General features: G+C 36.6%; 1 protein-coding gene across 4 annotated transcripts in view; it reads left to right on the top strand.

The window, feature by feature from the left end:
• RABGAP1L (RAB GTPase activating protein 1 like) overlaps positions 1 to 24,553 on the top strand; it is a 770,846-nt gene that overhangs the window by 136,354 nt on the left and 609,939 nt on the right. For all 4 annotated transcript variants that reach the window (XM_044267366.1, XM_044267367.1, XM_044267369.1 and 1 more), the window contains exons 9-10: positions 3,142 to 3,244; positions 5,955 to 6,121. In XM_044267366.1, the coding sequence (XP_044123301.1) occupies positions 3,142 to 3,244; positions 5,955 to 6,121 (270 nt within the window). The remainder of the gene's footprint in view (positions 1 to 3,141; positions 3,245 to 5,954; positions 6,122 to 24,553) is intronic.

Here is a 24,553-nt window from a genome sequence, read left to right as displayed (position 1 = left end):
TCTTGGAACTGGAATGCAATTTAAAAGTCCTAGAAACGCCTCAGATAGTTTGTGGATCTTTACAATTAACCATTTATTGACACTAGACTAGTAGCTGGTCTCACAGTTAAATATACACGATTACACTGTAATCCAGTAAGCTCGTAATCTGTATGTGTAAAAAAGCAATAAGATTTTCATGAAACAGTTCTTACCCCTTACACGTGTAAGGAACTCTGCTATTTTTTTCTTATACTTAATTAAAAAGTCTTGTCATAATGTACTAGTTGATTTTAGGATTCACAAATGGGTCACCAACTGGTTTTTGGAAAACATTAGCTTGTTAGTTCTCTAGAGTCAGGATCATTTAGTTTTGTTTTCTCTGCTGGATACTTACAGGCAAAGACCACAACTTAGAGTAAACTTGCATTTGCTTAAAGAATGGGTGGATTAGCCTGAACTTACTTTTTTTTTTTTTTTTAAACTTTTTCTGTGTGTTATGTCTTTTCAGCACCATGTGTCTGCTTTACCCCACCATCTGCCTACTTGACCTCATAGCTTAAGCTTGCTCATTACTTGACAATAGTTCATCTGTGGCTTACTCTGTGATTCCCTGGCCTCTCCCTCATGGCTTTTCTGCCCATGTTCCCACTGCAAACTGCCACATTCTGTCTGTATTTCCTAATTTATTTTCCTAAGAGGAGGGCATCTAGTGGTTCCATCCTGGCCTAGTTTGAACAGAGTCTTTTGTTGTCCAGATGTCCCTTACCTGCTGTTCCTGATTTTGTCAGTCCTGCTTGTGGTAGGCGCAGAGGAGTCAGGAGGAACTCTTCAGCAAAGATAATTGAAGAAGTATCCCTCTCTCTCTCTCTCTTTTTAAAGATGTATTTATTTTAGAGAGAGAGTGAAAGGTAGAGTGAGCAGGGGAGGGACAGAGGCAGAGGGAGAGAAATCCTCAAGCAGGCTCTCCTCTGAGTGTGAGCCTGACTTGGGGCTTGATCCCACAAACCCCAAGAGAGTCAGACACTCAACTGACTGAGCCACCCAGGAGCCCCAAGAAGTATCTTTATAAGAGACTGGGAGCAAGCCAGACTGTGTAATGGAAATGTCTAGTTCAGAAAGAAAAGTGCCATACTTGATGAGGAGAAACTTGTATTGAGGGCTTTTGATGTGTAAGACAGTGTTACTGTGGTGGTGTGAGGACGACAAAGACATAAAGCTATGGTTGTTGAATTAGGCTGTTATGGTTACAAGGGACAAAGATGCACTTAGAGCACCTTAGAGACAGGAGAGGTTATTGATCTTCATGAAATCGTATGGAACCCTGCAGAGTGGTCTCTGCTATCTAGACTCTTCTGTCTGCCTCACCTCCCCCCAGAGGCTTACTCTTTCTTTGAGTCTCTTTATAGGTTGGGCTCCTGCTCTTTTTCCACCCCTGCTCCTGCCTCTGGTGCTCTGCCCCCTCTTTCTGTACCTCCTTCCCCATCTCTCTCTTTCTTTCCTTCACCTTCCCTTTCTCCTTTCGCCTTTTCCTACCTTGTCCTCCTCTCTCCCTCCCTGCCCATCTCTGCTCTTCTCTCTTTGTTCCTCACTCTTCCTCCCTCCTTCCTGCCTCCCAGTATGTGCCTTTGTATCTGGACTCCATGATTATTTTTAATGAATTTTTTGTTTTCTCCATTTCTCTCTTACCAATTAGCAGTTTCCCAGTACTCTGCTGTTCTTTATATAGTCTTTCCTACTTTACAATTTCTGTTACCTTGTCACTTCATTTGATGTGTGACCTGTCAGGGCCTGACTTCTTAAAATCTTACAGCTCCGCTGCTAACTGCCCATTTTGCTTTGTATTTGTCGATTGGAAGAAATATTTTGATTGGACTAGCTATCTTTTTGGACTCAAGCACAGCACAGCTCTTTCCAGAAATGGGTTGGGCTTTTTGGGAGGCCAGATTCTCGATCTGAATGGGGGTCTAGATAGGTAGAGAGGATTAAGAGGTAGGTAGAGAGGATTAAGCATAGAGAGGGAGGGAGGGAGGAAGGGGTGGAGAGAGAGATGGAGACCGAGAATGAAGATGAATATATGAATGTGGTGAAGGTGCTGTGTGAGTGTCCTTTCCACGGCCTTGAGTGTACTTTATCTCCAGAACTCAGGGTTCTTACACTCAAGCTGACCACCAATACACTAGGAAAATAGACATTGTAATCACCAGCATCTGTGTGGGGGTAAAACAAAAAAAAGCTTTTCTCTTTGTTTTCGTCTGACCCTTTCATCACTCTTTTCATAATATGAGGAAATGGCTACAGAGAATTTAAAGCACTGTAGACAGCATTCTCTTGCACGTGCACATGCTTGTATGCTGTGCGCTGTTCTCCCATGGGAACACCTCTAACTGCCCCCCCCCACGCAATACATACACACAGCTGTGTGGGATCCTGTTTTCACTGTGGGAGCTGCTGGCTGCTTCAGCAGAGTCAGGAGTGCGCTGGTGGACACCTTAAGGGGTGGAGGAGATGAAGAAGGGGAGGACAGAAGGGAAGGGGGGAGCAAGTAAAAAGGTCAAAGGGAGACGGTCAACTTGGGTGTTGACTACAAACCTTTATTAGTCTCCTAACATTGATTACTGATCGTAAGAAAGTGTACACATACATAGATGATCGAAAAGTTTCAAATTTGAGAGGTGTTGTGATAAAATAAATGAATATTTTAAGAATATATTATAAATTAAAATGGCAGTAAAATACTAACTGCTTTTCCTTTGATTAGCTATTAGTTCAGTTAAAATATCTTCAGTGAGATCTATTCTATAGTTGTAATAGAAACTAGACATACTCATATGCTTTAAGTATGTGAAATTTTGACAAGCATCCTAAGATAAACCTAGATATAACTTCATACCAATTTGCTTTTGTGAGTCAGCATATAAAGGTGTACCTTCTTTTAGCCAAGAGGTATGGCATCTAAATAGAAACTCTGAGGAAAGCTGTAAGAGAATTTAATATTGAAAGAAATGCTTTCACAGGGTGACAAAAATTCTACCCCCAAAAATCCCATTTGATTTTAAGTCCAAATTTTAATAAATTTGATTGCTTAAAGTAAGATATAACTTAAAATGGTGATTTTCTTGATATTTATATTCTCAGTGATTTCTCTCTGAACTTTTCCAGGAATCCATGGGCAAGAGCTATGATGGGAGGGCTTACGTTATTACTGGCATGTGGAACCCCAATATACCAATATTTCTGGCACTTAATGAAGAAACCCCAAAAGGTAAATTTTCTCAGAGGATTCATTATTACTTGCTTTAAATTTTATATTATGGTCAATGTTGTTTCGCTGCATTTTTTGAAATTTTAGTGCTTATTTAAAGTGAAGTTATTCTCATTTAGATTTTAAAGTATTTTTTTCTTGAGAGATTTTATTTATTTGACAGACAGAGATCACAAGTAGGCAGAGAGGCAGGCAGAGAGAGAGGAAGGGAAGCAGGCTCCCCACGGAGCAGAGAGCCCGATGCTGGGCTTGATCCCAGGACCCTTTGCCCGAAGGCAAAAGCTTTAACCCACTGAGCCACCCAGGCGCCCCTAGATTTTAAAGTTTTTTAATACTCTATGCATTTATGGGGAAAACGTCCACTATTCAATCGAATCTACCCCAAAGGTATGTGAATTAGTTTTATTAGATTACGTAGAAAGTATTCGGTGTTTGTGTTTCATATGTTATCATAGAATTATTTGAGGGCAATGACAGACACAAACAACTGTCCCACCCAGGTTGCTCCTGTTTGGTCTTCTATTGAGGGATTATGTACTTTAAAGTTTATTTCCTCTATTAAAATAAACTTTCTATAATATTATATTAAAATAATATTCTTGGGGTGCCTGGGTGGGCTTGGTTGGGTGGTCACCTCTTGGTTCTTTTGAGGTCATGAGCTCCTGGGTTATGAGATCAAACCTGTGTGGGGCTCCCATCTCAGGGGAAGCTTGCTTGGGATTTTCTCCCTTTGCTTCTCCTTCCCCTCGTGTGTGCACATGCATGTGTGTGCTCTCTCTCTCAGATAAGTAAGTCTTAGAAAATATTCTTACTCGAAAGATAATGTATTTTATTTTATTTTTTAAAAGATTTTATTTACTTGACAGAGACACACAGCAAGAGAGGAAACACAAGCAGTGGGAGAGGGAGAGGGAGAACCAGGCTCTCTGCCAAGCAGGGAGCCCAACGTGGGGCTTGATCCTGGACCCTGGGATCATGACCTTAACGACTGAGCCACCGAGGCGCCCCAACATAATATATTTTAAATATAAAATTATTTCATAAGGCAGAAAAAACACCTGATTTCTAAAATTTCCAAATGATATCCTTGAGATTATAAATTACTCAGAGGATTCATGAATCAGAGTTTGATTTTTTACAGAGGAAGTTGAAGTTCTAGAGATGAAATGTCTTGGATCTTTCTACTAAACCACCAAGTTGTGTATTCTGTTTTATGTTTTGTGTTACTGTCTCTTAAACTTTGACAGTACTCCCCTTGGACTTTTAAGGCCTGCCAGGGCAAGTACAATGTTTAGAGAATCCTTGTTTCTCTTGAATTGGCAGGTAGAATTTATTTAGAAAGAATGTAATTATTTTTTGTTGAATTTGATATTAATAGAAGTACAGTTGATGTGTATAAATGTTGTATATTTTTTTTTAAAAAACATTGTTGAAGGTTTCTTCTAATGATGGGCTTATTTGAACTTTAACTGAGAACTCAAAATGCTGGACAAAGTAAATTTTTAAAATATTTCAGAAGTGGGGCGCCTGGGTTGCTCAGTGGGTTAAGCCTCTGCCTTCAGCTCAGGTCATGATCTCAGGGTACTGGGATCGAGCCCCACATCTGGCTCAGTGCTCAGCAGGGAGCCTGCTTCCCCCCTCTCTCTCTGACTGTCTCTCACCCTACTTGTGATCTCTCTCTCTGTCAAATAAATAAATAAAATATTTTTAAAAAAATTTCAAAAGTAACAAAGAAATGACGATATGGATTAGCCAAACCACAGACTGAAAAACCCAAATGAGGGGTGCCTGGATGGCTCAGTCAGTAGAGGCTGAGACTCTTATTCTCAGGGTCAAGAGTTCAAGCCCCATGTTGGACATGGAGCCTACTTAAGAAAAAAAAAAAAAAAAAAAAAAAAGAACCGCCCCCCCCCCGCCCACTGAATCTCAAGCAGGATAAATAAAATAAAACCCGTATTTCAACCTATCATGTTGAAACTAAAGAAAACCAATAGACACTAGCCCAGAAGATTCTAGATTCTTACTGAAGGAAGGCTGTGGCCAAGTAAAAATTTTAAATAATAACTGAAATTTTGACTGATAGCACTATACTCGTGCCTAAAACTACTTGCCAGGCTCTGATACAGATCTGTAACTGTACAGAACTATTTCATCAGAGCCTTGGTGATTTTCCTGAGCATGTGATGAGGGGACAACGAGGATTCCGACAGATCTCCAGGGACTTCCCTTAAATCATACAACATTTAAATATTCATTTAAATAGCATGTTCCAATACAAACTTAATATAGTGAAGGTTGAGAGTCTCTTCTGATTTGACAGTTCTTTCCATGCAACTCACCAAAGTGAATAATTTCTTCTGTCCCTTTTTATAAGATAAAAGGACAAATCCTATAAATTTCTAGAGGCATTCTGGGAAGTTGGAAAGATAGTTTTAGTTTAAAAGATATTCTGAATATTTTACCTAATTTTTATATTAAGAACCTGATCCGGGGAAGGAAAATTAAGTTTTCAGAGGTGATTTTGACCATTGATTTAGATAGGGTCATGAGTATTGAGAAACATACTTGGAGAACGTGGTCATCTATTTAATCAAAGCTGTAATACAACATTTACAATTAAACACAGAAAGTGACCATCTGATTGGAAAGAACCTTCTTGGGAAAACTTAACAACAAAGCCAGCATAACATACAGTAAATTTCTGCCACAGATAAGCGAGTGTACATGACGGTGGCAGTGGATATGGTCGTCACAGAGGTTGTGGAGCCTGTGCGCTTCCTTCTGGAGACAGTAGTACGTGTGTACCCTGCGAATGAGCGGTTTTGGTATTTCAGCAGGAAGACTTTCACGGAGACTTTCTTCATGAGGTTGAAACAGGTAGGATTTTTTTTTCTTTACTTGTAATAACCTATATATATATTTTCTGTTTTTAAAAAATTATTTTTGTTAATATATAATGTATTATTAGCCCCGGGGGTAAAGGTCTGTGAATCATCAGGTTACACATTTCACAGCACCCACCATAACACATTTTCTATTCTTTTTTAACACCAAGATAATTTCTTAAGTAGTGATAAAAAGTGACAAAAACTTCTCAAATAATCAAGTGATAGAGTCAACCAATAGAATATTTGAAAAATCTACATCTAGGTCATGTAAATTAAAAAAAAACCCAGGGACACCTGGGTGGCTCAGTTGGTTAAAAAAAAACCCAGCTCTGTTTAATAAGTACGAACTCTTTTCACTAGAAACTTGGTCTGTGTATCTGTGAAGTATCCACATACTTAAGAGAAATACTGATTTATATGTATAAAACAACATCCTTTTATATATATTTATTTAGAACCAAAAAGACAGGGCACAGAAATAGCATATCTTTATAAAGTTATAATGAAAAAATTTCCAAGTAACACCTGGGATTAATTTTCATAGTTATTTCTACCAAGATATTATATGAATACATTGTGTGACTTATCAGTAAGATCATAAAAGTACATTTTAGTACTTAACTAACAAAAGTGGAGTTTCTCTGACATCCCTAAATTAGGCAATGTAAGCAGGTAAAATACACAATTTTTGTTTTGTAGTGAAGGAAGACGGTACTAGTGAAAAATAATTCGGATCGTAATAGGGTCTGTTTTGTGAAATGAGGGTAAAATGCTCTATTTGAGTAATGAAAATCCTTTATATACTATTTAGTACTGCCATTTCCCAAATTTAGTCATGCTTGCTGTTTGATAGACTGCAATATGTGAAATGTAATGTGGTAAAAGCAAGTATCAGCACAGTGAACAGATAAAGAACCCATATTCATATAAAAAAAAAAGTCATTGCTCAGTTAGGCTTCATATACTACATATTTTGAAATTACTGTGTTTTTTGGCTTTCATAAAATTATCAGAGTGATGGTTTGATACAACTTTTATTACTATTTGGATTATTTCCTTTTTTTGTAGCATATTCTAAGGAAGATTATATGAACAGTATTCAAAATATTAGCCTCTTGAGTATCTTTGCATATTTTATTATGGAATATTTTCCTTCCTCCCTCCTTTCTTTTCTTTGCTTTTTTGGTAGCTTAATTGTTCTGACTATCAAAGAATTCACTTTTCATTTTGAACTGAAGGATTATTCAGAGTTGTGTGAGAGCAAATAAAGGCTCTATATAGAAAGTGGTCATCATTCTTCCCAGTGACCGTTAATAAATTATGATGTGAATTCTTCCTTCTTGAGACCTGATAAAAAGTTAGCTTCTTCCCATATCTATATATCTATATCTGTATACAATATCTATATATCTATGCACACACACATTTATGGCAAGGTAAACAAGAGTACTAAGATTTATGTATTTATATACATTTCAAGAATATATGTATTACAGTAGATTTTTATAATTAAATGCACTTTCATATTTTAAAAACTACTGATGTTGAGTAACTGAGTAGCAAGTAATAAATATTAAAAATACTGTCCAAGGTCATTTCATGTGAATTAAGAAGATTAAATCAGATTTACTTATAATATTCAGCTCTACTAAATGTGAGACAGATGTATTTTTATGTTAATTTTTTATTGTGAACAATTTTATGCCACAATATTAGAAAATGTAGATGAAATGGACAAAATCCTCAAAAATACAATTTATCTAAATGATGGACGTAGGGATAAATAGAAAATTTGAATTGCCATATGTATAAAATATGTTGAATATGCAATTAAAATTTTTCCTACAAAGTGAACTCAGTCTGAATGCCTTCAAACACCTACACACTTACAAAATACACACACAAACACACGCACAAACACGTGAACACACACGCACACATACATGCACATACCAAGCTACACAGGCTTCCCCTGAGAATAGAGAGGAAGGAATACTCCCTGACCACATTTTATCAGGCCAGAAAATAAATTGACGTGAAAACCTGACAGAGAAACTACAAAATGGAAAAACCACAGTAAACTCTCTCACATGAACTCAGATGTAAATTCCTAAACAAAATATTTGCACACAAGATTCAGTGATTTATAAAATGGATAATTATATATCATTACCATGCAGGTATGGTTTTAAGTTGTTATTTAAGTTCCTGTTAGTTAATGTACAGTGTGATACTAGTTTCAGGGGTACAGTGCAGTGATTCAGCACTTGCATACAACATCTGGAGCTCACGACAAGTGCACTGTGAGACTGATTTAAGTGAATATCAAATACGAAGAAGGTGGTTTCTAACTTTAGTGGTATAATCTGTGTTCAAGAAGAAGTGTGGAAAGCTGTGGAGACTGAAGGCATACCTGCCCTGAGCAGAAATAATGAAAAGGAGGAAAAGAATTGAAATCTAGAGAAGTTAAATGAATTATTAAAATTTATATGGATAATTATTGCAAGAATGGAAACTATAACTTCTTACTGAAAGTCCTGCTATGCTGCAGGAAGGCTAAGCTAGTTTTCTTTCAATATTTCAGAGACTAGGTTGTTTTGTGGCCATTGATAATAATTTGGAGATGTTAGTCTAGACTAGACAACCTTGGTAGAAAGAAGGAGTTAAGTGAGCACCTAATGCAGTTCAAGGTTACCTTGGAATCTCTGGGCCCAGGCCATTCCTAAAGTAAATGATTCTGGGTGACTGCACTTGCTGAATAACCCCAGAACCAGTTCTGTGCTCAAACAGGATTAGGTCAGATTCCTGGGGGATAATAACAAACCAGATGGGATTTGCTCTATTCTGTTCCATTGCTCTTTAGGTCTGTTTTTAGACCAATACCACAGTATGGACCACTATAACTTTTTAGTAATTTTTAAAGTCTGATGTTCGAAGATTTCTGAAGTTTTTCAAAGGTTTTTTTTTTGTCTCTTTCACATTTTTTTTTGTATTCTCTTCAGAATTTTAGAAATAATTTGTCAGTTTGTAGAAAACAATCCCAATTTTGATTGGGATTGCCTTATATCTATCTATCACTTTGGAAAGACTTGCTATATTAACAGCATTGAGCCTTTCCCATATATGCGAAGCCTACAGCTAATATCCTTAGTGGGGAAAAAACCAAGAGTCATTCCCCTAAGGTCAGCAACAAGACAAGGATGTTCACTCTCACCCCTTTTATTCAACATTGTATTGGAAGTTCTAGTCACAGCAAACAGACAACAGAAAGAAAAGACATCCAAGTCAGTAAGAAAGAAGTAAAATTTTCACTATTTATATATGACATGATACTCTATATAGAAAATATGAAAGACTCCACCAAAAGCTGCTAAAACATAAATTTGGTAAAGTCACAGGAAACAAAATCAGTGTACAGAAATCTCTTGCCTTTCTATATACCAATAATGAAGCAGCAGAAAGAGAAATGAAGAAAACAATCCCATTTACAAATTGCACCGAAAACAAAAGGTTACTTAGGCATAAACCTAACCAAAGAGGTGAAAGTCCTATACTCTGCAAACTATAAACCACTGATGACAAAAACAGAAGATGACACAAAGAAAAGGAAAGACATTTCATGTGTAGGGATCAGAAGAACAGATATTGTTAAAATGTCTGTACTGTCCAAGCAGTCTACATATATAATGCAATCCCTATCAAAAATACCACCAGCATTTTCACCGAATTAGAATAAACATTCCTAAAATTCGTACGGAACCACAAAAAAAAAAAAACAAACCCAAATAGGCAAATCAGTCTTAAAAATGAAAAATGAAGCTGGATGCATCAAATTCTAGACTTCAAGTTTTATTACAAAACTGTAGTGATCAAGCGAGTATGATACTAGCGCAAAAACAAACATATGTCAATGAATCAGAATAGAGAGCCCAGAAATAGACCCATGATTACAGGTCAGTTAATCTTTGACAAAGCAGAAAGAATATCCAATGGGAAAAAGACCATCTTTTCAACAAACAAGGTTGAGAAAACTGGGACAGCAACATGCAGAAGAGTGAAACTGGACCACTTTCTCACACCATACAGAAAAATAAATTCAAAATAGATTAAAGACCTAAATGTGAGACCTCAAACAATAAAAATCCTAGAAGAGAACACTGGCAGTAATGTCTCTGACATTGATTGTAGCAGCTTTTTTCTAGATAGATTCCTGAGGCAAGGGAAACTCAAGCAAAAATAAATTATTGAGACTGCATCAAAATAAAAAGCTGCTGCTCAGTGAAGGAAACAGTGAAACTGAAAGGCAGCCTATGGAATGAAAGAAGTTACTTGCAAAGGGGTTAGTATCCAAAATATATAAAGAACTGATACAACTCAGCACTCCCCAATAATCCAATTTAATTAAAAATGTGCAGAAGACACAAACATTTTTCCAAAGAAGACATACAGATGGTCAACATACACATAAAAGATGCTCATCATCATTTATCATCAGTGAAATGCAAGTCCATACTACAATGAGATATCACTGTACACCTGTCGGAATGGCTAAAGTCAACAACACAGGAAACATTTGTTGACAAGGATGTGAAAAAGAAGGTAACAGGGTTCCTTCTTCTGTTGGTAGGAATCCAAACTGGTATTGAGGTTCTTCAAAAAGTTAAAAATAGAACTGCCTTATGATCCAGCAATCACACTAGTGGGTATTTACCCAAAGAATACAAAAACAGTAATTCGAGGGAATGCAGGCACCCTATGTTTTCAGCAGGATTATTTGAAGTAGCCAAAATGTGGAAGCACCCCCAAGTGTCCATCAACTAAGGAACGAGGTGGTATATATACAAAAGAATATTATTCAGCCATAGAATAGAATGAAATCTTGCCATTTGCAACAACATGGATGAAGCTAGACAGTATAATGCTAAGTGAAACAAGTCAAAGACAAATACCGTATGATTTCACTTATATGTGGAATTTAAAAAACATAACAAATGAACAAAGAGAAAGGAGAGAGGGAGTGAGACAAACAAGAAACAGACTCTTAATTCTGGAGAGCAAATTGATGGTTTCAACAGGGAAGGTAAATGAGAGGATGGGTGAAATACATTTTGGGTATTAAGGAGTACAGTTGACACAGTATGCACCAGGTGATTAAAAATAAAAACTTAAAACCCACTATCAAGCCTTCCAGTCAATGGATGGCATATCACAAGCTATATAGCTTTTCTTTAATTCCTCTCAGCAGTGTTATGCCACTTTTAGTATATGGGTTTTATTCATATTTTGTTACATTTGTCTCCAAGTATTTAATATTTTTATGTGACTAAAAGATACATTTTGTAATTTTAAATATTTGATTGTTCATTGCTAGAATATAAACATTTGCTTTTTGTATATTGACCTTACTTTCTGCAATCTTGCTAAGTTTGTTTATTAGTTTTTATAAATCCCTGGGTGTTTTTCATATACACTATGATGTCCTCAGTGTATGAAGACAGTTTATATCTTTCTTTCTAATCTGAATGCTTTAATTTCTTTTTCTTGTTTTGCTGAGTGTTGGGTTTTATGAAATATTTTTTTGTGTGCATATATTGAAGTTGTTCCTGTTTTCCTCCATTATTATGCTGAATGACACTGATTCTTTGACTGTTAAGCTAACTCTGCATTCTTCAGGATAAGCCCCACTTATCCTAATACCATGATGGTATTCATTTTATATATTAGTCATGATAATCTTTTTATATATAAGCTAGATTTGAATTAATAATACTTTGTTAATGATTTTTATGTCTATTTTCATGAGAAATATTGGTCTGTAGTTTTCTTGTAATGTCTTTGTCAGATTTTAGTAGTAGCTTAATATTCTCACAAAATGCATTGGAATTTGTATTTTCTATTTGCTTAAAGAATTTAAGATTATGCTATTTTTTCCTTAAATGTTGGGTAGAATTCACCAGTGAAACTATTTGGGCTTATAGCTCACTTTGTGGGAAGGCTTTTAGTTATCAGTTTAATTTCTTTAGTAGATACTGTGTTACTTTGTTTATTACTATTTTATTTCTTTTTGAGTTGTGGTGATTTGTATCTCCAAGAAATTTTCAGTTAAATCAAGAATATTGCTTAAAATATTGTCTTATTTTCTTTTTAATGTCTCTAGGATTTGTAGGACCTTCTTTTATTTCTGACATTGGTAGTTTATGTATTCTCTCTTTTTTAAATTAGCCTAACTGGAGGTTTATTAATTTTATTGACATTCTTCTCTCAAAAAATCAGATTTCGATTCACTGTTTTCCCAGTTGTTTTCTGTTCATTCCTTTTGTTTTCTTTGTCATTTCTTTTTTTCCCCTCCTGCTTTGGATTTAACTTTTTTTCTTTTTCTAGTTCTTAATGTGAAGATTAGATCCCTGATTAAAAATTTTTTTTCTGATGCCTTTTCATTTTTTTTTTTAAAGATTGTATTTATTTATTTGACAGACAGATCACAAGCAGGCAGAGAGGGAAGCAGATAGAGAGAGGGGTAAGTAGGCTTCCCACTGAGCAGAGAGCCCAATGGGGGGCTTGATCCCAGGACCCTGGGATTATGACCTGAGCTGAAGGCAGAGGCTTTAACCCACTGAACCACCCAAGCGCCCCAGCCTTTTCATTTTTAAGGTTATAACTTTACCTGTTACTACTGCTTTAGCTGCAACCATAAGACTTGATATTTTGTGTGTTCATTTGATTTGAAATATTTTCCACATCCTGTATTATTTCTTTTGTCATATTGGTTGTTTAGAAGTGTATTGATTAATTTCCAAATATTTGTGATTTTTCCAGGTATCTTTCTGCTACTGATATATAATTTGGTTTCATTTTGATTAGAGAACATAGTCTGTGTCATTTGAATCCTTTTAAGTTGTTTAACCTTACTTTATGACTTAGTATATGGTCCGTCTTGGTAAATGTTCCAAGAGTACTTATAAGGAATGTGTATTCTGCAGTTGCTGAGTGAGTATTCTATAAATGTCAATTTTATTAAGGATTATGAAAGGGCTTTTCTGTGAAGTCTACTCAGTTATCCATGTATTCATTGAGATTTCTCCATTCTTGTTGAAAGTAACAACTACTTCCATGACTATTACTATAAGCAGTAGTGGTGATAGCAACTATATTACTACATGCAGTATGCTGTTCTAAGCATTTTAAAAGTGTTACCGTGTGTCATCCTTGGTACCACCATTGTGATGTACATACCATTACTGTCATCATTTTTCAGATAAGCATTTAGGCACAGGAAGGTTATTAGTTGGTAGATGAGGAATTAAACCTAAGAAGTTTGGCCCTAAAACTTACCCTTGTGAAGTGTTTATGAGAAAGGGGAAATATGCTAGTCATCACACTAAAATTGGGATTTTTTTTTTTTTCCTGTGAAAACTTTTCTCTATGAGTCCTGGTCATTTTGTTATATTTTACTTCAACTTCTCTTCTTTACTTGCATTATCTTTGGCTGTTGACATCCCTAATTACATTAGTATTATATGTGAAGAGTTTAGAAATAAGATCTAAAGATTTGTAACATTTGAAACATGGGCAGTGCACTTTATCTTTCTAAGAAAACAGGCTCTTAGCTGCTGAAATGAAGTGATGTATGATTCTGGTCTGGGAAGAGCATACTGCTTATATGGAATCATTTGGAAGCTGTTGCCCAAAAAACGCCTGCTCCAAAACCTTTCTAATACTAATGAACATCGGGTATCTTACTATTTGATGCTATTCCACTGCTTTAAAGATTTGCTACCTGTTCAAATGCCAGCATCCTCGGGAAATAGACCTTAATAACTTTTACCAGTCGTATTGTATTCATTGTTGATGAATTTAATAACCCTCTTTCCTTGGGCTAGATTTTATTAGAGGACTAGGTTAAGAAATCAAGAGGGCATTCCCAAGTGATGTGTCAAGTGTTAGTAAATTCAGGAGAGAGGGCCAAACCTTTATAACTTATCTTATAGTTTTTCTGAGATGCCAGTACTCATTTTAGAACTGATTTTCAGTGCTTAATTTAGTTTATTAAACATTTATTTAGTGCAAAATATGATAAGCACTGTGCTAGATGTTGCGGATATGTGAATGAATAACATATGTTCTCTGTCCTTAAGAAGTAAGAATGTAGTTGTAAAAATATTATATCACTAGGTAATACATGCGACTGTAGAAGTATATGCAAAGTGTAGAAGTCATGTTGACCAATGACACGTTCTACTCAACTTAGTTTTCCTGGGGTTGTATCTCAGTTTACCATTTCCTGCATGTTTAACCTTAGGCAAAATACTCCTTATCTCTGAAATGTGGAGTTTTATTATACCACCTTATAGAGTTGTTGAAAGAAAACTTTGTTTTCTTTAACTATGATTCACACCACTTCTAACAACAGATGGGTGGGTGTTTTCCCGTATCAGTCAATCAGCCAGCTCTGTGGATACCAACTGGGTGACCTAAAATTCAGTTATGACACTACCTGGAGTTAGCACAGACCCCACAGGTTAAGGGCTCAGTCCCTCTACCCCCAACTTCAGACACCAACTTTAAGTCCAGTTTGACACATTTACTTTTGACTAAGTGGCTTTAAATTGGAGGTTCCCACGGCTCCTCTGCTCATATTTGATAATTTGCTAGAATGGCTTGCTGAACTCAAGAAAACAGTTTACTTACATTATTGTTTTATTATTAAAGACTATAACTCAGGAGCAGCCAGATGGAAGAGATGCATAGGGCAAGATATGGGGGAAGGGCTGTTTATTGTGGAGATTTCACGCCCTCTCCAAGCCCACCATCCTCCCAGCACTTCCACGTGTTCACCAATCCCTTTATTTAAACTAGTCCCTTTATTTATGGGTTTTTAATGGAGGCTCTGTTATATAGGCATGATTGATTAAATCACTGACCATTAGTGATTGAATCACTCACTGATCAGCCCTTTTCTCCTCCTTGAGGGGTGGGGGGTGAGTCTGAAAGTCTAATCACTCTGTTGATCACATCCAGCCCTTTCTTCCCCCTAGTCTTTAGGGGTTTTCCAAAACTCACCTCATTAACATAAACTCCAGTGTGGTTGAAATGGACATGTTAGGAAAAGATGCTCCTTTTACCTTTATTGCTCTGGAGCTATTACAGAAAGTGGGACAAAATCCAAAATTTTTTTTAAAGATTTTATTCATTTATTTCACAGAGATCACAAGTAGGCAGAGAGGCAGGCAGAGAAAGAGAGAGGAGGAAACAGGCTCTCCGTGGAGCAGAGAGCCTGATGTGGGGCTCGATCCCAGGACCCTGGGATCATGATCATGAAGGCAGAGACTTTAGCCCACTGAGCCACCCAGGCGCCCCAAAATCCAAATATTAAAAAAAAATGTTTTTTATTAGTTTCACAGGTAGAATTTAGTAATTCATCAGTTGCATATAATACCCAGTGCTCATGACATCACATGCCCTCCTTAATGCCCATCACCCAGTGATCCTTCCCCCACCCACCTCCCCTCCAGCAACTCTGTTTGTTTTCTAGAGTTCAGCATCTCTTATGCTTCGCCTCTCAATTTTCATCTTGTTTTATTTTTTCCTTCCCTTCCCCTATGTTCATCTGTTTTTTTTCTTAAATTCCACACATCAGTGAAATCATATGCCATTTGTCTTTCTCTGACTTATTTCACTTAGCATAATACCCTCTAGTTCCATCCACATAATTGCAAATGGCAAGATTCAATCTTTTTGATGGCTCAGTAATATTCTTTATTGTACATAAAATATACACACACACACCACATTTTCTTTATCCATCTGTTGATGGACATCTGGGCTCTTTCTATATGACAACAAACAAATATTATAACAAAAGATGTTTCTTTCACCTTTATAGTCATGGAGCATTTTTAGGAGCCAGGATTAAGAAATACATGTCTTATTATATCACAGTATCGTAATTGTTATAATAGATAAATAAGAGTTCACATAATGCCCTTTAGAATAGTGCTTGTCATCTGGCAAATACTCAGTAAATATTAACTATTGTTATTAATGCTAATTGACTACTTGCTTTCTTCTATCTGTTCTGTATTCTCATTGCACAGAGTCCTATCAACCTGAAGTAAGTGAATCAATCAATCAAACAATGAATAACAATCAATCAAACAAAGCCTAACAAGGATATGTTAGGCTTTTGAAGTATGACAAAGCAGAGAAGGGCATTTCATTTGGAGAAAATAACTTGCGTAAATTCATAAAACTGATGCAAGGTGGTCTGCTCAAGAGATGTAGAAAAATTAGATATTACTGAAGCATCAGTGCACTTTACTCTAAATAGGTAATTAGATACTTGCTTAGATACTTAGAGACTTTCCTCAGATTGGGAGGATTTTAAAAGCTGTGAATGGCAGTAGATTGGTAATTGAGAGAGGTCGCTCTGACAGCAGTGAACAGGATGTTGATACTGGAGGCAGTAGATATGAAGTGAGTAGGCTGTGATGGCCTAAAGATAGGCAGTGTCAGTGAGGATTGTCAAACAGAGGAATTAGAGAGGCATCAATAGAGCAAAGATGGTAGCATTTGGTAAAGTTGAGGGAAAACAAGGAGGCTATGGTTTTTTTCTTTTTTTAAGATTTTATTTATTTATTGAGACAAAGAGTCCAGGTGAGCATGTATGTGAGTTGGGGAAGGGAGAGAGAATCTCAAGCAGACTCCATGCTGAGCTTGAGGCCCCATATGGGACTCAGTCTAGCCACCCTAAGATCATGACCTGAGCCAAAATCAAGAGCTGGATGCTTGGGACGCCTGGGTGGCTCAGTTGCTAAGCAGCTGCCTTCAGCTCAGGTCATGATCCCAGCGTCCTGGGATCAGGCTTGGCATTGGGCTCTCTGCTCAGCAGGGAGCCTGCTTTACCCTCTCCCACTCCCCCTGCTTGTGTTCCCTCTCTCTCTCTCTCTCTGTCAAATAAATAAATAAAATCTTCAAAAAAAAGAAAAAAAAAAAAGAGCTGGATGCTTAACCAACTGAGCCACCCAGGTTAGGATTACTTCTAAGTGACTGGGTGGTTGTTGATCCTCTTGATTGAGATAGAGTTCTCGGGAGAAAAGTTATAAAACTGAGTAATATTCCGCCATGTATATATCTCACATCTTCTTTATCCCAGGACCTTAAGATCATGACCTGAGCTGAAGTCAGACACTTAACCCACTGAGCCACCCAGGTGCCCCTAAAATTGGAGTTTTGAGAAAATCCAGTCTCTTTTTCCTGGATTTGAAAGTTACACCTAGTGATACTGCTGAGTGAGCATCTCATCAAAATACAGGGCGCTGAACACTTATTATTGCCAACATTTAGAAGAATGACGTAGATAAATTTCAAAGCAAACTAGTTTCTTTTGGCAGAGATGGTATAGTTAAGCATTATGTACAAACTTGTACATAATGCAAGTAGTAGATAAAAAAAAATCCTGGAGATCTAATGCACAGCATACTGATTATAATCAACAGTATTGTATTACAGACTTTAAAGTTGCTGAGAGACTAGATCTTTTGTTCTTGCCACACAGAAAAAGTGACAACTATGTGACAAGATAGAGGTGTTAGCTGATTTTACAATGGTAATCATATTGCAGTGTATAAATGTATCAAATCAACACATATACCTGTACAACATTATATGCCAATTATATTTCAATTAAAAGGGAAATTATGCATCACCTGATATTTTTCTTCTTCTTCTTCTTCTTTTTTTTTAAACATATGGAAGGACTTCTAAAACAGCAGAAAGCAAAATTAGAATTTTGGAACATTCTGTTGCTTCAGATTCTATGTGCTTATCATGTTAATTCAAAATGATTTTTTAAATGACAGTTTTAAAATACCCCAAAATAGAACTTATATTGGAGATACTCATAACTTGTTCAAAAACAGTAGAGTAAAATTTGAAGATCTAATTGGCTTTATTGTGGTCTACACATTTAATGCAATCCTATCAAAATACAACCAGCATTTTTCACAGAACTAGAACAAGCCATCCTAAAATTTGTAGGAATCACTGAAGACCCTAAATAGCCAGAGCAGGGGGTGGGGTTATGGACATTGGGAGGGTATGTGCTTTGGTGAGTGCTGTGAAGTGTGTAAACCTGGCGATTCACAGACCTGTACCTCTGGGGATAAAAATATATGTTTATAAAAAATAAAAAATTAAAAAAAAATAGCCAGAGCAATCTTGAAAAAGAAGGGGAAAACTGGAGGCATCATGATTCCACATTTCAAGTTACAGTACAAAGCTGTAAGCATCAACAGAGTATGGTACTAGTGCAAAAACAGAGACATATATCAGTGGAACATAATAAAGACCAGAATTGGACCCACAACTGTGTGGTCAACTAATCTCCAACAAAGCACTCCCACCAAGTGGCCTGTGAGTGAAAAATAACTCCTACCTAAAGATTTGTGTTCTTTGAGTACATTGAAAATTTAACAGATAAAAATAAAAGGCTTATCACCACCTAAAGGGCAATGTGACAGAGCTACTTGGATGTGATGGGAAGTAGCAATGTAATTGATATTTACTAATAAAATTTTACTTATTTAGATGCACTGTCTTTAGGTTCAGATAACATTCTTATGTTTGAAACTGTGATTATTACTTAGAAAATACTACTTGTTCATCATTTTGAAATGAAATTATTTCCTATGAACAGAGACAACTGCTTTTGTTTCCAATAATGCCATGTAACATTCTTAGTTATGTTGCTCTTCACAAAAATGTTTTCTACTTTGTGCTTTTGCCAAAATGTAGTAAAAATTGGTAACAGCAGAGTTTTTCTAGGTATAAAAAAGGAAAGCATATGGAATTAAGAGCTTTGAAAAATGCAACATTTACTTCAGTGAACTCAGTGATCTTTTATTTCATAATTAGACATCTACAAGGAGAGGGAGTGTCAGAAAAAAAATAGGAGCAGATTTGATGATTAGATGAAGTTATTATAAAACAGAATTCAGTTCGCCAGAGGTCAGTTGAGTCAGCACAGTGAAAACGCATAGGGGGTGGTTCTTGAATTCTTGCTTATTTGGGGGCTGTGTGTGATAAACTAGGAGGAACAATTTGAGGCAATTATAGATAAAAAACAATGTTATGAAGAAAGAAATGCTTATATAATACTCCTTTTAAAGATAATCTTAAGAAATGTTATTTACATTAGATTAGTTTAGGAAATCCAGAACATTTTGAGGCCAGCATACCATATTTTAATGCAGATTGGCATTTCTTGAGATAGGAAGCATATGTTGTAGAATTAGCAAGGTTTAAATAATTTAAGTTATATTAACATATCTGATTACCATGATGAACAGATTTTCTGAAAAAATGTTGCTTATTATAAAGATTTAAAAAATTCTAATAATAATAAAAAATTAAGTAATATTTAATTATTGGAGCATCTGGCCTAAAAGGACATACTGAGTTTTACATCTGATTGGAAGGAATCACTTACTTCTGTATAGATATGTAGTGTGTATCATGTATTTTGAATTTAATACATAAAAAAGTGTTTTGAATTTGTATATGAAATAAATATGTCAGCTGATGCTGGTTCTCAATAGGTAATTTTTTTTTAATTTTTAATTGTTTTTCAATAGGTAATTTTTAAAAATTCTATTAGATGTCCTTTTATCTCTGTAAGCATTGGTTTCCTAGTTATAAAGTAAGACTGTAGATTAATACAATTACTGAGGTTTTTTCTTTCTCTAAAGTTCTGTGACAGTTGAATTAGTGAGCTACATAAAAGGATTATACCACAAATAATTCCATGACTGCTATCATTAATTCAAAGTTAATTTATGATCTCTGTGGTAGTATTCATGGTGAGGATAAGATAGTTAAAAATCTAATCCTTATTCCCAAAGGCTCTCTGTGTCACCTTCTATTAGTAAGGAAATGTATAAAAATGTATAAAAATCACCATTTTACAAAGAAGAATATGATAAATACTGAATGAAAATAATGTATAGAATGCTGTGGGGTTTAGCAAAGGGAGGGACCGCAATAGTGTAATGACACAATGTGGTGCTTAAAAAAAGTCCCTTTGAGGAAATACGTGAGTTTTTTTTTTAAGATTTTTTTAAATAAATCTATATTCTATTTATAAATCTATATTTTTCTAAATCTTTTATACATAGATTTATTTTATATTTTATAAAATAGATTTATTTTATTTATATTTATTATGTTTATATATATTTGTATTTATTTATAGATTTATTTTATAAATCTGTATTTTTATAAACATATTTTTAATAAATCTATATTTGTAATTGAACAGAAATTGAGTGCAGAATATATTTTAGCCTGTCTGTTGTTAAATAACAAAATTCAGGCCATTAGATTTGAAGATGTAATTGGCTTTATTAAATGATTCATGAATCAGGCTGCATTCCATCTAGCAAGTAGAGGGGAGCTTCACTAAGTTAAATAAGAGAAAGATTTTAATTTTTTTTCTTTTAAAATTTATTTATTTTAAAGAGAGAGAGCATATTTGCGAGTGAGGGGGGAGGGACAAAAGGAGAAGGAGGGAGAAAATCTCAAGCAGACTCCCCACTGAGCACGGAGCCTGATGTCATGACCTGAGCTGAAAGCATGAGCCGGGTGCTCAGCTGACTGAGCCATCCAGGTGCCCCTAAAAATCTCTCTTTATCTTTATTTTTGCCTTTTTAATTACTATGTTAATTGGTGTGATCTTCTTGGGTTTCTTTTGTTTGGGGCTTTTGGTGCCTCCTGTTTCTGGATTTCTGGTTCCTTGGGAAGTTTTTAGCTATTATTTCTTCAAACTTTCTGTCCCCTTTTTCAAACTAGCTTTTATATCAAGTATTTTTCCAGATTATATGAACTTGGAAAGCATTTGGGTTAGTTTCTATCTTCTTGCATTTTAGAATAACCAGTTCTTATAAGTGCTTGCCTCTGAACCAACTAAATAGAGCTGTTTTACAAATTAATTCCTACCAGAGATAGAAACACAAAGACCACATACATAGACACACGTGAATATGCAGGTAGATGCTGACTTTATTAGCTTCTGTTTTAAAATTACTACCATGAAATAAGTGTTACCTAAGATTCTGTCACAGCCACTGACTCAGGAAGGCAGTGGGTCAGCGCTTAGCTCACTACATTGTCCACTGCATGAACCGATGAGCTCTGGCATGCTGCCTCAGCCAGTTGTCTCAGGGAATCCCATGGAGGCTGGGCAAATCAGTAGGCTAGCACCTGGCTGGATTTGCTAACACTGTTGCTGTACAAACCTAAACTTGTCACAAGAGAGGCCAGTAACTCAAGCGACAAGTGTTTGGAAAAGAGAAAGGGAGAAATTTATTTTGGGTTCCAGAAGCTAGGGGGATGGAAGGCTTAAGCCTTAATAACCATCCTCTCCACTGACAAGATGGACACCTAGAAGTTCATAGGAAGAGGATGGGGGTGGAGGGTGCATGGCAAAAGAGCAGGCAGAGAGTGTGTGATCATGGGTGGGGGTCTGTATGTATGTAGCTCAAGATCCTGGGCAGGCAAGGGGACGTGGGGTGTGGTCTTCTAGACATTTGGTTGCTATCAGGGCTTTTCTGTTCTTGTTGTTGGAATGTTCCAGTCATTGCAAAATGTTTTTTGTCAGTGCCACCTGAAAGTGTAGTAAGAAATAAATACAGTGGGTTTTGGTTAGAGCTTGAGTTGTTGAGTAGTCTTGTCTGTTTCTGGTTTTAACTGGGCCTATGGTGGAGCAAGAGGGCTCGATGTAAAAGTATAAACTTTTAGTTATAAAATTTGGATTTGAGTTTCTCTGGTAGATGGTTAAGGTTATTGGTATAGATGGCTAAAGCTTTCTTTTAATATTTGTGGAGAAGCTACTTAAGATTTATATTTGTCCTTGGCAAGTCAAGTTTTAAATGGCCTTTCCTTCTTATTTTCACTTGGTAAGGATTACCTCCCTGCAATTGGCACGTTAAAGAGATTGGCTAGATAAAGAGTTCGCAGAGAAGACTGGGTAGGACATCAAACATTTTCATTTTAAATGCACAGGAAAAAAAAATGTAGCCATTTTCTAGAAGACTTTTATTTCTTTAAGGTCAGAATTTTTACAATATTTATAAGCCTTTTGAGATAAATAGGGGATGTTTTGGGATTGATGAAAAGGATTGATGGTCTTTGAATTGTTTTTGGAACTGCACTTCTGGTCCGCTAAAGGCTAGTTTTGTAAATTAAGCACAGGTGTTTCTAATTTCTCACTGAATTTCATTGCTGCCTAAATGATATCACAGGCCTAACAGACCCATCTATTCATGAGAATGCCTTTTCTCCCTTGAGTACATTTAGCTTATGGGAGAAGGCCTAAAAAAATTTCTACCAGCCCTAGATAACAGCTTTCTAGTTTGTCCAAATTTCTGATTATAGTTAGTAAATCTTTTAAAAATATCTTTCAGGTTTTGGCTGGGACAAACAAAAAAGATTTCTGGAAGTGTTAAACAACCTCATGGATACAAGAGAAATCCTCAAATAGGATGTAAAAGATACTGTTTTTACAAGAGATAGTCATTCCCCAAAATAGCCAAAGAAACAACCACCTTCAGGTACCAGGCAGGCAAAAAATCCAAGCTGTGTTATTGGGATGTAAAGTTGTTGGGTCCCCAATGTTGGGTCCATGGTCAAAGGAGCGAGACTGATACAAAGCAAAGTCAAGCAAAGCTTTGTTTGGCACCAAGCGTCAAGAATCAAACCGACTGTCAAACAGACGGGTCGGGGCCCCCTCTTATGGAAAGGACGACCCCTCCCTGCCTCACAGACTAACTTTTATGGAGCAAAGGCCCTGTGGTTGAGCCTGGCCACACACAGGTGGCCAATGAGATTGCAATACACAGAGTAAGCTGCACAGTCATGCTAGGTCACACATGGGTGGCCAATTGAACTGCAATTCCCCCATAGTAGACATTTGCACTAGCTTATCACCTTGGTGAGAATTGGCCCCCAAAAGGCGGGGCCCACACTCCTTGGTAGCTAGGGAGATAGTATGCTCGCTTTACTGATTGGATGTCTCCACCTGTCCCGACTCATCCCTGCATTCGGGCTTTTATCTCTACCTGACCTGACCCACCCTTGTATCTGGGCTCTGTTACCTGGTACTGGTTTTCTGGACTTGCTTTTAAATAAGTTTCCCTGGGGGGGAGCGGTGGACAGGGTCAATTTAAGTTTTACTGCATAAACAACACAATGGCTGTTCAACCGAGGTGGGGCCACTCTGGCTAAATAGGCCTTTACAAAGTGAGATGGGCAAGAAAGAAATACTTACTCCTAAGAGTGAAATTATTATTTATTTATTTTTTTAAATGATTTTTAGTTTGTTTATCTGGCAGAGACAGACATAGCTGGAGAGGGGAACACAGGCAGAGGGAGTGGGAGAGGGAGAAGCCAGCTTCCCTGCTGAGCAGGAATCATGACTCAAGCTGAAGGGAGACACTTAACCGACTGAGCCACCCTGGCCCCCCCAAGAGTGAAATTATAAATAACCAATGGTCTGGCTTTGAAAATGATGGGATAATGTGAATCGTTATTTTCCCCTCTTGACTAGGCTCAGGAGGTAATTTTTTAAAAAAGATTTTATTTATTCAAGAGCCAGAGATAGAAAACACAGAGAGAGAGAGTGAGAGGGAGAAGCAGACTCCCCACTGAGCAGGGCACCCAATGTGGGACTCCTTCCCGTACTCCAGGATCATGACCTGAGCTGAAGGCAGTTGCTTAATCAATTGATCCACCCAGGCTCCCTTATCAGCCTTTTGTAATGAATCTTTCAATGAAACTAATTTGGAATCTTGAAGCCTTTTGGAAGCTCCTTAATATCCATTAAAATAAGCCTCCCATTCTGTTTAATTTGGGACCCCTTTCTTTCAACCATACTTTTTAAATGAGCAAGTTTGTCTAATTTGAACATTCCCCATAATGGCCACTGTAAATTCTGGATTATTTTTAATAGAATTTTTTTTCATCTTGCTAGATGCCTACAACTTCTAGGACTATAGTTCTTAGACATAAAATAAGCAGGTATGCTTGATTCTTTAGAATGTAAAGATCCCATTAGCTAGTAAGTCTTTGGGTTTTTCAGAGCCCAACTAATACCTAGAAGTAGTATGTTGTGGGGTTGGGATTGTGTGTGGGTTTTTTTTTTAAATATTTTTAAATTTTTTATAAACATATATTTTTATCCCCAGGGGTACAGGTCTGTGAATCGCCAGGTTTACACACTTCACAGCACTCACCAAAGCACATACCCTCCCCAGTGTCCATAACCCCACCCCCTCTCCCAACCCCCCTCCCCCCAGCAACCCTCAGTTTGTTTTGTGAGATTAAGAGTCTCTGATGGTTTGTCTCCCTCCTGATCCCATCTTGTTTCATT

Source organism: Neovison vison, chromosome 10 (assembly GCF_020171115.1).
Source record: "Neovison vison isolate M4711 chromosome 10, ASM_NN_V1, whole genome shotgun sequence".
Taxonomy (NCBI): domain Eukaryota; kingdom Metazoa; phylum Chordata; class Mammalia; order Carnivora; family Mustelidae; genus Neogale; species Neogale vison.
This window is presented reverse-complemented; position numbering and strand designations above follow the sequence as displayed.